We start from the raw sequence: 16,473 nt of genomic DNA on the forward strand, positions 1-16,473 counted from the left end.
GTTCAGCACCCCAGGACTGTCACCTGTATAGCCAGGTATCTTTGAAGGCCTGTTCCGAGTAGCAGCCCTCAGATTGGTCTCATCTAACTGTCTATGCAGCTCCGTGGGACAGATGGAAGGACACCAGTGCATGTCCACATGTGCAGCTGATGACCCTAGGAAGATGGAGCCTCACCCCCACAGTTTGAAGGTTTAGTCTCCTCACCCGTGGGGTCTCACTCTCTCACATTTGCCCTTTCTAGACACTTGGTGGATTTTTCTTAAAACTAGATGCCAGAGCCATTGTAAGGGTGTGTGCCGATAATCCCGGGACTGTGGAGGCTTAGATTGGAGAGTAGCCATAGACTCAAAATCATCCTGGGTGATATAAGGAACAGTAATCTAGTGTGAGATCTCTCTCTTTAAAAACTGAAAGTGAACAGCAGGACTAGTGTCGGTGTGTCTATCGTGCACATAGGTTCTTGTTCCTGGGCTCTTGCCCAGCACAAAATCAAACCAGGTGGAGCTTGCCTGGTATTAGGGTTAGAGACAAGAGGATCAGGCAGTCAAGGTATGTTCCAACACAAAGATTGAAGCCAGTGTGGGAGGAATGACACTATTTTAAATAAACAATCCCTACTCTCAAATCTTAATGCCCATATCTAAGAAAACAATGACATGGCATCCCATCACAACCGCATATTCCTTGTGAATCCGAATACCGTTCAAATGGAGAAATGAAAACGGAGCATCCAGATGCGCAGTGAATATTTTGTGTGACTCACATCAGGAATTGGCCTGAGCATTGCGTTCATCCCTTGTGCACTGCACTGAGGAGCTGTTCGGTAAGTATTGATCATGTGGGAGGTGTGTGGAGGGAGGTTTGGAGGCTATGGGGAACCCAGCCTGTGTCAATAAGTAAGAATGCAGCCAGCTCTTGAAGCTGTGAGACTCTCTGATGTTGTGCTGCCCCCTTGTGGTCCTTCTCTACCAGCTCCGTGTCATTAGTGCACCTGATTTACTGCAGTCCCTGCTTCAACTCAGGCCACAACTGGGTTGGTTAGGTGAGTTTGTGATTGGGGTGGAGGGAGGTTTGCCCTGCTAAACCCATCTGACATACTTTTGTTCTTCCTTATTTCTTTCCCCCTTTCCCATTTATCATAATAAAGAAACGAACAGCTTTCAAACCTGGGCTACCCAGGCAATGTCCCTGAAAAAATGTCATACATAGAGAGCTGCTTCTCCTGGACCTGGTCTCCACAATGAGGATGACTGGGTGGCTGGTCAAGAATGAAATTCACACCAGGGCGAGATTCAGAATCACAAGAGGGCTGGCAACGTGTCTGTCTGTCCACTGAGTGCTTGTTTCCCTTGTGAGATGTGAGTACATTCCACAGCAAGCATGGGAAAGAAGCAGCAGGCCTGCTGAGGCTTGCTACCAAGCACTTGGACATAGTAACAAAGGTGCATATCCTTATTGTTTTGTTATTTATTCATTTATTTTTAGACAGGCTTTCGCTGCTTAGCCCTGTCTCTATATCCAGACAGGTATGACCCCCAATTGTTTCAATCAAAGGCATGCACTACCACCACCACTATTGGCTACAGGTGCATCCACCTTGCTGACCTGGAGAAAGGCTGTGTTTAAAACACAAGCTGTAACAGCATCTGCGAGTTGACATTTGAGGGAATACATGTGCTACTTTGATCAATGTTTGAGAATACACGAGCATGTGTACAAGGACACAGATGCACAAGCACACAAGTGTAAACATATTACATGTGAGTGTGTCTACACACACACACACACACACACACACACACACACCAAAGCAAGTATAGTGATAAAGAAACACAAAGTTAATTAAAGGACCAGGTAGCCATTGGAAGTCCTGACCATCTCTGCAGGAGCATCCTGGTAAGCAAAACCAGGATACAGAGATGCCTCCTGCATCTTCTCCTCAACTGGGTTAGGCCTCCCATGGGTAGTCCAAGAAGCCTGTCCCTTACACCAAGTTGAGGCAGGAACAAGACCCTCACCCTTGTGTCTAGGCTGAACAAGGTATGTCTCCATAGGGAATGGGCTCCAGACATCCAGGTTATGCACGAGGTATAGATCCTTTTCTCACTGCCAGCAGTCCCCTACACACTGCCCAAGCCACACCACTGTCAACTGCATTCAGCTGTGTGGGGCTAGTTTGGTCCTATGCAGTCTTCCCAATTGTCTCTCTGGAGACAGTGAGATCCTGCTAGCTCTGTTCTGCTGTTTCTGTGGTTTTTCCCACCCTGATCTTGACCCCTTTGCTCATATTATCAATCCCCTCTCTCTTTGACTGGTCTCCAGATGCTCTGTACAGTGGTTAATTGTAGATTTCTGCATCTGTCTGTCATTTACTGCATGAAGTTTCTATGATGACAATTGAGGGAGTCCTCATTCTGATTGCAGGGGAGGCCAGTTCAGGTACCTCCTCCACTATTGCTTGGCATCTTATCTGGGGCCATCCTTATAGATTTGGGCAGATCCTGAGTGCCAGGATTCTTGGTCATCCCATAATGTCTCCCTCTTTCAAAAATATTTCTTTCCTTGCTCTCTTTCACTGACCTTCCCCCAAGCTGACCATTCCATTTCCTCATGTTGTCCTCCCCACTCCCCTTCCCTCCTCTGCTCTCCATTTCCACCCCCAACCATGCTCAAGTTTACTCAGGAGATCTTGTCTATTTCCCATTCCTAGGGAGATCCATCTATGTCTCCTTAGGGTCTACTTTGTTATGTAGCTTCTCTGGGATTTAGTAGGTAGGCTAGTTAGTTTTCTTTTATGTTTAATATCAAATGAGTAAATACATACCATATTTGTCTTTCTGGATCAGGGTTACTTCACTCAGAAAGTTTTTTTTAAGGTTTCATCCACTTAATGCAGATTTCAAGATGTCATTGTTTTTTGTTGTTGTAGATGTTGTTTTACCACTGAGTATACTCCAGTGTGTAAGTGTGCCATGTTTTCCTTATCCAATCTTCAGGCATCGAGTTCCATCTAGTTGTTTCCACATTCTGGCTATTATAAATAATGCTGTCATGAACATAGCCGAGCAAATGTCCTTTTGGTGTTAGTGTGCATCCTTTGTGTATATGCCCAAAAGTGGTATTGCTGCACCTTGAGGTAGACTGACTCCCAACTTTCTGAGAAACTACCAAAATGGTTTCCAATGCAGCTGTACAAGTTTGAAGTCTCTATAGCAATGGAGGAAATTTCTTCTTACTCCACATCATCTCCAGCATAAGGTGTCACCAAGTGTTTTTGATCTTAACCAAAGTAGTTTTGATTTGAATTTCTCTGATGAGTAAGGACGTTGCTCAAGTCCTTCAGTGTCTTTCCTTCATTTGAGAGTCTGCAGTTGAGAGTTCTCTCTTTATATCTTTACTCCATTTTTTATTTTTTATTTATTTTTTAATTGGAATTAGAAACCAGATTGTTTTACACAACAATTCCTGTTCTCTTCTCCCCTGTCCTCAACTACCCCCCCAACTAATACCCTACCTATCACATAGCCTTTCTGCTCCCCCTGGATGGTTAGGTCTTCCATAGGGTGTCATCAGAGTCTATTGTATCCTTTGGGATGGTGCCTAGGTCCACCCCTGTGTGTCGTGGCTCAGGGAGCATTCCTCTATTTGGAATGGGCTCCCAAAGTCCATACCTATGCTCGGGGTAAGAACTGAACTACCACAGGAGGGCCCATAGATTTCCGAGGTTTCCTCACTTAAATCCATGTTCCTGGAGTCTGCATCAGTCCCAGGCTGGTATCCCAGCCATGAGTCTGGAGAGCAAGAGTTCCCCGATGTTCAGGTGAGTTGTTTCTGTGTTTTTCACCAGCTTGGTCTGGACCCCTTTGCTCTTCACTCATCCTTCTCATCATCTGGATTCCAATTCAGTTCAGTGATTAGCTGTGGCTGTCTGCTTCTACTTTCACCAGCTGCTGGCTGAGGGCTGTCGGGTGGCATATAATTCAGTCATCAATCTCATTATCAGGGGAGGGCATTTAAGGTAGCCTCTCCTCTGTTGCTTAGATTGATGGCTGGTATCATCTTTGTAGATCTGCCAACATTTTCCTAGTGCCTGATTTCTCTGTAAACCTAAAATGTGTCCCTCTATTATGGTATCTCCATTCTTGTTATCTTATGTTCTTCCCGACTCAAACTTTCTGCTCCCTCTTGGCCTCCGCATATCTCCTCTTCCCCTCTTCTCATTCTCCTAGCTCCCTCCCCCCTCTTCCCAGGCTCCCATTTTGCTCAGAGGATCTTGACCCTCTCCACTTCTCCAGGGGACCATGTATGTCTCCCTTAGGGTCCTCCTTGTTTTCTAGCTTCTCTGGCACTGTGGATTGTTGGCTGGTAATCCTTTGCTCCATGTCTAAAATCCACATGTGAGTGAGTACATATCATGGTTGGCTTTTTGTGACTGGGCTACCTCGCTCAGAATGGCTTCTTCTAGTACCATCCATTTTCCTGCAAATTTCAATATTCCATTGTTTTTTTCCGCTGAGTTGTACTCCTTTGTGTAAATGTACCACATTTTCTCTAGTCATCCTCTGGTTGAGGGGCATCTAGGCTGCTTGGAGTTTGTGGCTATTACAAATAGTCCTTCTATGAACATGGTTGAACAGATGTCCTTGTTGTGTGAATGTGCTTCTTTTGGTTCTATGCCTAAGAGTGGAGTTGCTGGATCTTGTGGTAGACTGATTCCCATTTTCTTGAGGAGTCACCATACTGATTTCTAAAGTGGTTGTACAAGTTGGCACTCCCACCAGCAGTGGAGAAGTGTTCCCCTTTCTCCACATCCTCTTCATCATAAACTGTCCTTGGTGTTTTTGATTTTGGCCATTCTGATAGGAGTAAGATGGTATCTCAGAGTTGTTTTGATTTGCATTTCCCTGATGGCTAAGGATGTTGAACACTTTCTTATGTGTTTTTCAGCCATTTTAGATTCTTCTATTGAGAATTATCTATTTCGTTCCGTACCCCAATTTTAATTGGATTGTTTGGTGTTTTGGAGACTAGCTTCTTGACTTCTTTTTCTATTTTGGAGATCAGCCCTCTGCCAGTTGTGGGGTTCATGAATATCTTTTCCAATTCTGTGGGCTGCCGTTTTGTCTTGCTGACTGTTTCCTTTGCCTTACAGTAGCTTCTCAGTTTCAGGAGGTCCCACTTATCAATTATTGATCTCAGTTTTGCAATTATTGTATCAGGTTTGCAAGATGGCCCAATCAGGCACAAGGCACCTGAGTTTCTGGAGTCCCTGAGCCTTTGAACTCAGACTGTGTGCAGCCTGAATTGCAGGAGTTCCAACTCTATTTGCATCCCCTAATCAGAAATGCAGAGCTATATACTTGACCTCCTTAAAGTGGTGTGACCTGTGAGACTGCCCACAACAACAGCTTTACAAGACTGTCCTGTGTGAGGTGTCAATTACACTCAGGTCTTCCCCATAGCTTCAGCCCTCACACTATACCAGTTAACTTCCTAATCTGCTATGACACACACAAAAAATCACTATTCCTCTCAGTTCCATACCCTACAGATCTTGTAGGCACAAAATTCATTTGTTCCCAGAATCTGGCATGATCTGCAGGGACCACCCACAGTGCTCGGAAGGCCTGTGTTTGTTCTTCCTTGACTGAACTTTGGCTGCTCTGCAAAGCTCTTGAACCTTGCTCAGCTGGCCTGTGGACCAGGACAGCACACAGAGAGCTGGCACTTCAGCCATCTAGATGCTACTGCATGTGCCCTGTGGCTAGGTGAGCTGCCCCCTCCAGCAGAAACTTCTAGTCCCCAAACTCAAAGTGAAATATGTGCAGTAGTTAATTCAACAGTAATGTTGGCTTCAGTAAATAAATCACAGGCACCCCAGAAACCCAGAGTGTATCAGAACGCCCCTCCTCCATGACCCCCCTCACCCCAACATCACATGCAATAGGATCCGGTGTGCACCAGTAAGGAACTTTTATTGCTCATGACACTGACATGACAGGGTTCACTGGTTCCTGTGAGTGGAGAGGGGCCAACAGCTGCACAGGAGCGTAGGTCCCAGCACCACTTCCTAGGCCGAAGGGAGGGAATACTCTAATTGAATTATAGGAATATCCACTAACCTCCAGAACACACTCATGAAGTACTGGCCTGTCCTCCAGAAGCTCATGCTCAGGTAGAGGGGCTCAGGGCCTGTCTTCCTGAAACTGGTCTCAAGGACAACATCACTGTAGCCCTGGTCCCGTGCAAACTGGAGGACAGTTCTGATCAGTGCTTTCGCTATTCCCTGTCCTCGATGTTGTGAGGACACAGACAGGTGTAAGAGCTCCAGCTGCTTCCTCCCTACTGGGGGATCCTTGACTGGCAGACCACCCACTATGCCCACCACCTGAATCCCAGACTCAGCCACCCAGAAACCTGAGCCACACACACTCAGGTAGGACTTGGTGATGTCAGCCATGTCTGTGTGCAAACACTTGGTCACATACTCCTTCCAGGGCTGCCTGGCAAGGAGCCGCAGCACTAGGAGCAGAGAGAAGATGCACACAGTCGCTAGCAGCCAGGACCCAGACACCAGGACCATGGCAAGTGGCAACCCAAGAAAGAGCAGAATGGTTCGGGGCAGCGTCAGCACGTGGCCGAAGGTGGCGGGAATGTGCTCCTCCATGCCCCTTGTGATCAAATCCAGTACCTTTTGTGGTCGCTGTCCTGGTACTGGCGGATGTGATAAGGAGCCATGGGAGACTGCTGGGTGTCAAGTCTCGGCATCTGGGAGAGATGGCTCTACCTGCCTGCACACCTTCCCTGAGCCCTGCAGAAGAGAAAAGCATGTGAGTCCCTGAACTTCCCACTCCCAACACTCTTGTAAGCTCTGTTTGTGGGTGTGTCTTTCTACTGTCACAGAGAGGAGGCAGACACCAACACTGGGGAAAGATATTGTATCAGCCACATGTGATTCCTCCCCTGCCCGCTCCCCTTTCCAGCCCCTAGCCATGGGGTACTGGGTGTGTCCCTTCTCCTCTCTGAGCCGGTGTCTTCACTTGTAGATCAGGAAGGAAGAAGATCTGGGCTTTAATTCTATGACTTGTATGCAGCACACATATAAACTGCTCCCTCTCTGCTGTTACCCAGTTACAGGCTCTATGGTCTTCAGTACTGAGATGGCACTTTTGTGCAGGAAGATGTGATGTCCTGAGAACTGTGTTTCCTATTCGAGATCCCTACATCACAGTGTTGTGTTCCCAAGCTCAAGTTCCAGCAAAGCCTCCTCTTTCCCCATTAGAAAGACTTGATCCAGTAAAAGACAAAGGGTTAAGCCTCAAACACCCCACCTTTAATATTGTGATATAAGCCCAACCTTGCTCTCTTTCCTCTCACTTGGTACCACAGGGTCAGGAGTGTCTGGAATGGCTCCCATCTCTGAGTAGCATTAAGTAGACATTGCTATCTGCCCTCAATCTGGGCAGCAGACCTTGGAAGGCAACTCATTGGTGGCTCTAGAATAATTGTAAACCAAAGGCCAAGGAGTGGAATGTGACAGTGGAAGGGGTACCCATCATTTTCCTTGTGACCCCATGGAATACCACAGATGAGCAAGCTCTGGCATGGCACATTTGGCCCCATCCTTGTGAAGCATGCCATCTGCTTCCTGTTTCCTTCAGGTCTTAGTGTTTGTCCCCGATTCCCAGCCTGGTTGCCTGAATGCACCTGCTAAAGACAGTGGTTCTCAACCTGTGAGTAGGGCCCCCAGGGGTATGATTGAATGACCCTTTCACAGGGGACTCCTAACACCATGGGAAATATCAGGTATTTACATTGTTATTTATAACAGTAGCAAAATCACGGTTATGAAGTAGCAATAAAAATAATTTTATGGTTTGGGGTTACCACGACATGAGGAAATGTATTGGCCACTTGCTATGTGCTCATACATCCTGGCTCAGTAGGGCCTTCACAGAGGGCTCATCCCTGCCTCAGCTCTACCTACTCCTAGTAAGATGGATCTGTAGTCCACACTGACATCCCCACTCCTTGTCCATCATGTGGAGGACACAACTGTTATGTCTTGTGAGCCCCTTTGAGACCCAGCACATCCATTTTCCAAATGACAGTCTCGAGCAGAGCAGTTACTGGAGCTCTGAGCCATGCTCACATCCAAGAATCTTTTTGAACCAGCCAGCAGCAATACCACCTCTCCATATAGGGAAGAGTGGCTCAACTGGCTCCCTTCTCCACACAATCATGAGAATTTTTGAAAGAAAGTATGAGAATACTTTGCCAGGAAAAAAGAGAAAGGGAATATTTCATTTATTTGTGTTATTTGTTTTTAAGATGGTGCCTCTCTACATAGCTATATAGCTGTTCTGTAACACACTGAGTAGACCAGGGTGGCCTCAAATTCACAGAGGTCCACCTGCCTCTCCTACCCAGTGCTGAGATTAAAGGCATGTGCCACCAAGCCCAATGAAAGGGAATATTTTAGATAATGAAGGGTTTTGTATGGTAAAATAGGATAAAATGACCGTGTTTTTCAAAGTGAAAAAGAAAGGAAAAAATAGGAGGGCAAAACCAGGAAGCTGAATGAGTGGCAAAGGGTCAAAGTGAGATGCACAAGGCCTTCGGTGTTGGGTCCTGGGCTACTCTAGGGATTCCTTAGGTCGAGATTAAGTACATCCACACAACCTAAAAGCCAGTGCTCGCTCTGATTAAAACAGGGAGCTCTTGTAAGACATTAATTGCTCTCAGCATTTGCAAAAATGTCTTAAAGAATAATTAAGGCAATTACTTATCCTTTTTGTTAGGTTTGTCAGAATTTAACTACTTAGGAAACCCAGTCTTGAGTCAATGGTCATTAAGTCCAATTTGTTTATGTTAACATCTGTAAACAACCACTTTTAAAAAATAACGACTTTTATAAGTAAGTATTTCCAGGTACATTTAATACCTCATGTATCTGTGTGTAGAGGTTTATGTCTGAACTTGTTTACAGTTAAAGACAATTAATTCATATAGAATGATCAACATGTGTTCACTTTTATACAAAATTCATCATGGCCAATATAATTCTTTTGGTGTTTCTATTATTATTTTAACCAACACCAATCAGAATTAAAAACAAACAAAACCAGCATGTTGCCATTTTGGCAGCCCTGCTATTTAAAATGCTGTTCTGAATGTCTTCACCTTGCCAAAAAACATACCTTGCTTCTGGACACATAATCCACTTACTACACCTATGTGTGATCATTAACACTGTTCTCCCTTATTCGTCCAAAGTTTATTTTTAAGTAGTTAAAGAATTATATGGCTATTGTCTGCAGACATTCTGCAGAGACACAACCTGTAATGGGGAACCTCATTGGTGTTTTTGGAGATGCTAGACTATCACCCACAAGAAAACAAAATGTAAAAAATAGACTCCAGATAGGCCTAAGAGCCATTCCTTCTATACCTCCTCCTTGCCTAAACTGGACATAAAGGTTTTATTGGCATTGGTTCCTTCACATAGTTCAGTTGTTCCCACACTCAACATAGAATCAGATCAACCCAACTGGGACAACCTGGGGAAGAGAGATAAGATCAAACCACTGAGGTCAATCAACAGTATCTTCAGAGAACATTCTTCAGACATGTGGAAAGGTGTCAGACTCAGAATCATGTCACACTGGGTGTGGTGTTGCTTCTTTGCAACCCCAGCACTTGGATAAGAAGGGTTACAATTGGAGGACAGTGTCCTCAGGGGACCCGGACACAAAAGCAACAGTAAGAATGGAGTCACTTGTGACAGGCTTTCCAAAAGTAAATCCAAGAAGTTACAGAGAATGAGACTGTTTTCCCACTCTGGTTCAAACGTTTATTGTTGTGTTTGTTTCAGACAAAGGAATGCTTCAGAAATTCCCACTGCAAGTCACAGCTGCTCCTGCTACACAGGGAGTGCTCTGAGGTACATACATCTTTTTTTTTACTTCTCAAAAAAGACTTTTATTTTTAAAAATTTTAGATTTATAGAAGTATTATGAAGACAGAAAAGGGCCTTTTAGTTTATTTGTACTTGAACACCTCAGAATTTTCTACATATGGAATTATATCATATGCAAATAATGAGAGTGTTAATTATGTTTTCAAAATCTTATTTCTGTAGTAACTGCACCACACTACTGTCTCATCAGTGACACTTGTCATTTGTTTCTTGGTGATAATCCTTTTGACTGGGATGATATGGAATTGAAAAATAGCTTTAATTTGTATTTATTTTACATACATACATCTCTACATGCTAGAGAATTCTCTTGCAAGTAAGAAGCCATTCTGACAACCAGGTGCATGTCTTTCATAAGACACAGATCTCAGAGCTACTACTAGTAATGAAGAATGACTGTGGACAGATGAGACACTTTCATATTCTGAATTAGAAGACACACTTGTACTCCATACTGTAGAAAGGAACCAAAATACACATATTATTGGCTTAGCATGGACACACTCTCATTTGTTTTAACTTCCCAGCCCAGCCACCTATGAAGGACTATAAGGTTAAGATCAGTAGACTCCGAGTTTCAAGAAGTGCCTGAGTGCAAACATCCGCAGATGAGGAAAGAGTGCGAAACATAATGAAACAAAAACAGGTATCACCTCTCGAAATGTAGCTAACTTGTGCTGAAGTATCCAGTGCTATGGAAATGGAGAGTGGCTCAGCAGTTAAGTGTTCTTGCAGCGGGCCTAGGCCCAAATCCCAGAATGCAGATGATGGCTCACAACCATCTGTAACTCCAGTTCCAGAGAATCCAGCACCGTCTTCTGGCCTTCACAGGCACCAGGCATGCACATGGTACACATGCATACATGTAGGTAAAACACGCACAAATAAACTGACAACAAGATCACTCCATAATATAGTTAAGAGTAAGGTGTTCATTGTAAATATGAGAGAGAAAGACAACATCCAAAGGCATCTGGAAGACTCCAGAACAGAGAGAGAAAGTAGTAGATTGAACATGGCCAGCAGACCCAACCAGTCCAGGATAGAAACAGGAGCCAAGAGGAGGGGGGAGGGAGAAAAAACAGAGAGAGAGGGAGAGAGGGGAGGAGGGGGACAGAGACAAAGACAAAGGTGGGGACAGAGGAAGGAAGGAAGGGAGGGGAAGCAAACTATTAACCTTATCACAGAGTGAATAGCTGAGGAGAAGGAAGCTGTGAGCTGGAAGGAGGTGAGGGAAGGGGAGGAGGAGAAAAGGCTTGAAAGATGCATGGATTCTGCAATGTGGAACAGTACTTATGACACTGAGGGACCTGAAAGCCAGTGTGCACTTTGCTATGCTAACAGGCACTGCAGATCGCCATTTGCCCTTCTGGAGTTTGGGGAAATGGAGTTTCCTTGGGACCTGACAAGTCCCACACATAAAATAAAAACAAACTCAAATGATAAACTCCTAGTGCCAGCCCTTATCACTCCTGCACGTGTGGAGAAAGGGTTTACTAGAGTCGTGGTTGCTGACACTAGTGTGCAGGGATATGCTTGTTTTAGGAGGTTTATGGCCTGTGTCCACTTCTGGGGTTCCATCTAAGGGTTCATCCTCAAGTTTCTTCAAGGCCTTTCATCGGAATTTAGCTACCATGCTCAGCTGGGGAATCCAAATCCCAGCTCCTTCATGACCATGAACTCTCTTGGTTGTTTTACTGCTGGGGTTCTGAAGATAAGCAGCACTCTTGCAGCGACTGGAAAGGCTCCTTAAGCTTGGAGGTTAGCTTTAAGTTTCAGGAATTGGACCTTTTGAGGAGAATTTGGGCCTTAGAGGGGGAAACATTCCATTCATAGGAGTCTAGTGTTTGCAGAGTTAGAATATGCTGTCTTTAAAAAGATCTTGGAGGGTGTCTGGAGCAATAGCTCAGTGGTTAAGAGGACTGGCTGCTCTTACTAAAGGACCTACATTCAATACCCAGCATACCCCATGGCAGCTCATAACTGTCTGCAACTCCAGTTCCAGGGGATCCTATACCCTCATAAAGACATACATGCAGGCAAAGCGGCAATGCACATTAAAATGAAAACAAAATTTTTGCCGGGTGGTAGTGGCAGACACCATTAATCCCAGCACTTGGGAAGCAGAGACAGGTGCATCTCTATGAGTTCGTGACCAGCGTGGTCTACAAAGCTACACAGAGATACCATGTTTTGTAAAACAAACAAACACACAAAACTTGAAGGACTGACTTCAATTCTTCTCCCAGCCTTGTGGGAAAACACAACATAGAACCATAGTAGATGGAGAAAGCAGCCCTCACTCCAGTCACTATCTACTGGTGCCTAATCTTGACTTGCCAACCTCCAGAAACACAAGAATTCATGTTGTATAATGGTGTGTGTGTGTGTGTGTGTGTGTGTGTGTGTGTGTGTGTGTGTGTGTGTGTGTGTGTGTTTCATACTTTTTTTCTATTTTTGGCTCTTTTTTGAGGGCCTGCCACCCAACTCCGAAATAAACCACAGGCAGTCTTATTATTTCTTATGAATGTCCAGCCTTAGCTTGGCTTGTTCTTGCTACTTTGTCTTATCTTAAATTATCCCATTTATATTTTCGTCTGGTTTGTTTTTTTTTTCCTTCTTTTACTATTGTATGTCTTACTTTCCTTCTTACTTCGTGGCTGGCTGGGTAGCTGGGTGACTGGCCCCTGACATCCTCCTCTTCTTGTTCTCTCGTTCTCCTTCTTTCCTCATTTGTCCTCCTATTTCTACTCTCTGTCTGCCAGCGCTGCCCATCCTGTTCCTGCCTGGCTATTGGCCATTCTGCTCTTTATTAGACCATCAGGTGTTTTAGACAGGCAGAGATTACAGTTTCACTCTTCAAAACATTGCAGCATAAGCAAAAGTCACACACCTTTAAAATAATATTCTACCACAATCAATTGCTATTCTTTCATAACTTAAGGAAGCTGAGCAATTTTTGGAGATCATGAAGAAAACAGAATGCCTCGATTAGGCTCCATCACCCACAGCTATGGGTAGGGTGATTTTCTCTATAGACAATTCTGGTCCATGTTTTGTTTGTTTGTTTGGTTTCTCTGCATCGCTCTGTCTGTCCTGGAACTAACTCTGTACACCAGGCTGGCCTTGAACTTGGAGATCTGCCGGCCTCTGCCTAAGTGCTAGGATTAAATGCAGGACCACCACCACCCAGCAACATTTTTTTCTTGCTCATTTTCAATCTATCAACTCACTATCTTTTGGGATACTGAGAGTGCTTCTATGCATTATGTGCATGAGAGCACAGGTACCCACTAGGGGTATACATGCTTGAGTTTTCATTTCTGGTTCCAAGTTCATGTTTAGTAAGGATTATGAGGTGTGGCATTGTTGGAGGAGATGTGTCACTGGGGATGGGCTTTGAGATTTCAAAAGTGGAGGCCAGGCCCAACCTCTCCCTCTTCCCCACCCCCTGCCTCCAGATCAGGATGTCCTTTATTTTTCTTTTGGTTTTTCGAGACAGGGTTTCTCTGTATAGCTTTGGAGCCTATCCTGACACTCATTCTGGAGACCAGGTTGGCCTTGAACTCACAGAGATCTTGCCTGCCTCTGCCTCCTGAGTGCTGCGATTAAAGGTGTGTGCCACTAACGCCCAGCTTTTTCTGCTTCTTCTTTTTTTAAAGTTAGGTTATCTCTTTGTTACAGCCCTAGCTGTCCTGGAACTAGCTCTTTAGACCAGGCTGGACTTGAACTCACAGAGATCTGCCTGCCTCTGCCTCCCAAATTGGGATTAAAGGATTGTGCCACCATGCCTTGTTCAGGATGCAAGCTTATAGTGCCATGATTGCTGTTGCCATGTTCTCTGCCATGAAGATAATCGGCCAACCCTCTGAAACTGTAAGATAGTTCCCAGTTAAATGTTTTTCTTTTATAAACTGCCTTGGTCATAGTGTCTCTTACAGCCATAGAACAATAACTAAGACACTGGGTGACTTAGCATACCCAATCTGGTGTTGGAGTCCTAGGGAGATCCTAGAGAGCTTCCAATTTTCATTCCCCATTGAAATTCAGATAGCGTCGGTCCTAACACCAGTTAAGAAAGAGCTCAGACTAGATGAACTTGCCAGTGAGAGTGAGGGCAAGCAGACAGAAAACACACAGGTTCCTTCTTCTGTGTCCTTCTATGTGGGCTGCCAGCTGAAGGTGTGGCCTAGATTTAGGGTGGATCTGCGACTCATAGGATCCAGTTTTAGGTAGAGTCTCCACCTCCAATAATTCAACCAAGGAAAATCCTTCTCAGGTGTCTGGATTTCAGTTAATTTGTAATTATCCAAGATCACAACAAAGATTAGCTACCACAGCATCCCAACGTTAGCCAGAGACCACCATCCATTCTCAATAATCTGAGTCTAATGAGAAGGGAGTGGATTCTCTTGAGTATGTATAAGACGAGCCTTGTAGACTCCTTACTTAAGCCTGCCTCGAGTCTGGAGTCCCGGCCTTCCCAGCTCTCATCCCTCAGCCTGTGGCGTCCCAAGGCACCAAGGACCCCGATGTCACTGCGTCAGCATAGAGGTGGCTGCTAGGGTCGCCCAACCTCCTCTCCATGTTGCCCGAGGAGACATCCTTGCTGGTTGCTGGCCGCTGCCTGCCGCTGCTGCTGCCATCATGTCCCCCAGGAGGAGCTGAGCCTCCTCAGGTTCCTACTGCCCTAGCTACCTGCCTTTCCTGCTACCATGCCTTCCCTGTCCTTGAGAGCAGAAACTGAGGAAATCAGTGTGGTTTGTGCCTAGACATGGTTAGTCCATTTATTGCTCTGCTGTCACAAGGAGACATTGTAGGAAATGATAGACACCTGGCCATATACAGAATGCCCTGGGGATGGTTTCAGGCCATACAGTGTGGTAGCTGTTGATTGGTGGATCTCTACTCGAGTGAGCTGCACAAGGACTTTACAGAGCTGTTTAACCTCTGCAGAGTGAGTTCCCTTCTGAGGCTGTGGCCTTCACATTTATTTAAATCATTTATTGGTTTCAGGAATGACTGTACTTAACTCTCATTTTTCTTTATAATCTCCCATTTTTATTTTTATATTCTCTGTTTATGTCATTTCCACTTTTATGTGTCCCTTTTTCACAGTGAAAAGTATGCATTAGCTTATATTAACTACACATGAGTAAGAAATCTCACAGTGACATTTCCATACATGTATATGAACTTGAACACATCCCTCTGATCTCGCAAACTCTGGCCCACTGATTCCATGTACCTCAGTGTTTCTTTTATTCTTCTTTTTTTGTTCAGCCCCTTTTTTTCTGTGTATACCACAAGTCATGTGAATTCCTATTCTAAGGACTGACAGGCTACATGGGATGATCTTTATTTTTTCTTTTAATTGGGGGTGGGTAGGGTTTAAGACACGGTTTCTCTGTATATAACTCTGGCTGTCCTGAAACTCACTCTGTCGACCAGAGTGAGTTTGGCCTCAAACTCAGTAATCTGACTGGCTCTGCCTCCCCACTACTGAGATTAAAGGCATGTGCTACCACCACCTGGCTAGCTAGTGTCTTAAGGGCACAACTGTGTCTTTGTGATCTAGCAGAAAGCCTCCTGCTATGTGGTTATCTTAGGATCTTCCTGGCAGTTCAAAAATCATGACTGGCAAGGGCAGAGGTAACAGTCAGATGCCATTCTTTTGAACGGTTATGTTATTGAACAGTTTCTATACCTGATTACCCTCTCTGCCGATGCAGCAATTCAAATCAGTACCAAATCAAATCACCCCAAATTAGAAAAAGCCCACGTTTAATGGATACAGTGCACCCGGGTGGCCTTCCAGCCTCCCAGAGAATATATGGGGAAGGGATACTGGAAAAACCATGAGTCTGTTCTCTGGGATGCAGTTTAAATACCCTGTGGGAGTGGTCTTGAGTATCTCTGGGGTTTGGCTATCATTTGGCAGGCTTTCTGAGATGCAGCAGGGTTTGGAGGGAGATTCGGGAAGGAGGGTTTGGGTGGAAACTCCACAATAACATTCCAGACTCTTGGGTATATGGAAGCCAGGGGCTGGGGCAAAGCTTCCAGCATATCACTTATGCATGGAACAGGGCAGCTGGAAAGAATTCAAGAACAGAATAAATAAAAGTCTAACAACAGCCTGTTCTTTGAGGAAGAAAAGACGTTTCCTTGATGGGACATAACACACCCTGTCCTTCACCTTCTCTGTCTCTCTGTCTGAATGCAGCTGTCCATTCATGGGATATTTCCACTTTTTATCTATACTGGTGAGTCAATTATAGTACCTAAAGCTACTGTGTTATCAGGCACAGGAGGTGTGGATAATAATGGTTTTGAAGCAAAAGATCAGTACTGGTAGCCAAGGCTCAAAAAGTTTCCCAAGGACAAAACACTTAGACTAGAATCCATCTGAGCAGCACTCTCACACACCCATAGCCCCAAACAACAGTCCTTTTGAAAAAAAACAGGACATCTTTATAGCAAGGACAGTCTTTCT

General features: G+C 44.9%; 1 protein-coding gene across 1 annotated transcript; it reads right to left on the reverse strand.

Moving 5' to 3' along the window:
* Window positions 1-5,957: 5,957 nt before the first annotated feature.
* Window positions 5,958-7,060, reverse strand: LOC113837953 (probable N-acetyltransferase CML1). The gene is given in 2 exon segments (XM_027433762.2): window positions 5,958-6,694; window positions 6,697-7,060. Coding segments are annotated over 2 exon segments (696 nt in total). The 5' UTR covers window positions 6,770-7,060; the 3' UTR covers window positions 5,958-6,071.
* Between the last annotated feature and the right edge of the window lie 9,413 nt (window positions 7,061-16,473).

Source organism: Cricetulus griseus, unplaced genomic scaffold, assembly GCF_003668045.3.
Source record: "Cricetulus griseus strain 17A/GY unplaced genomic scaffold, alternate assembly CriGri-PICRH-1.0 unplaced_scaffold_218, whole genome shotgun sequence".
Lineage (NCBI taxonomy): Eukaryota > Metazoa > Chordata > Mammalia > Rodentia > Cricetidae > Cricetulus > Cricetulus griseus.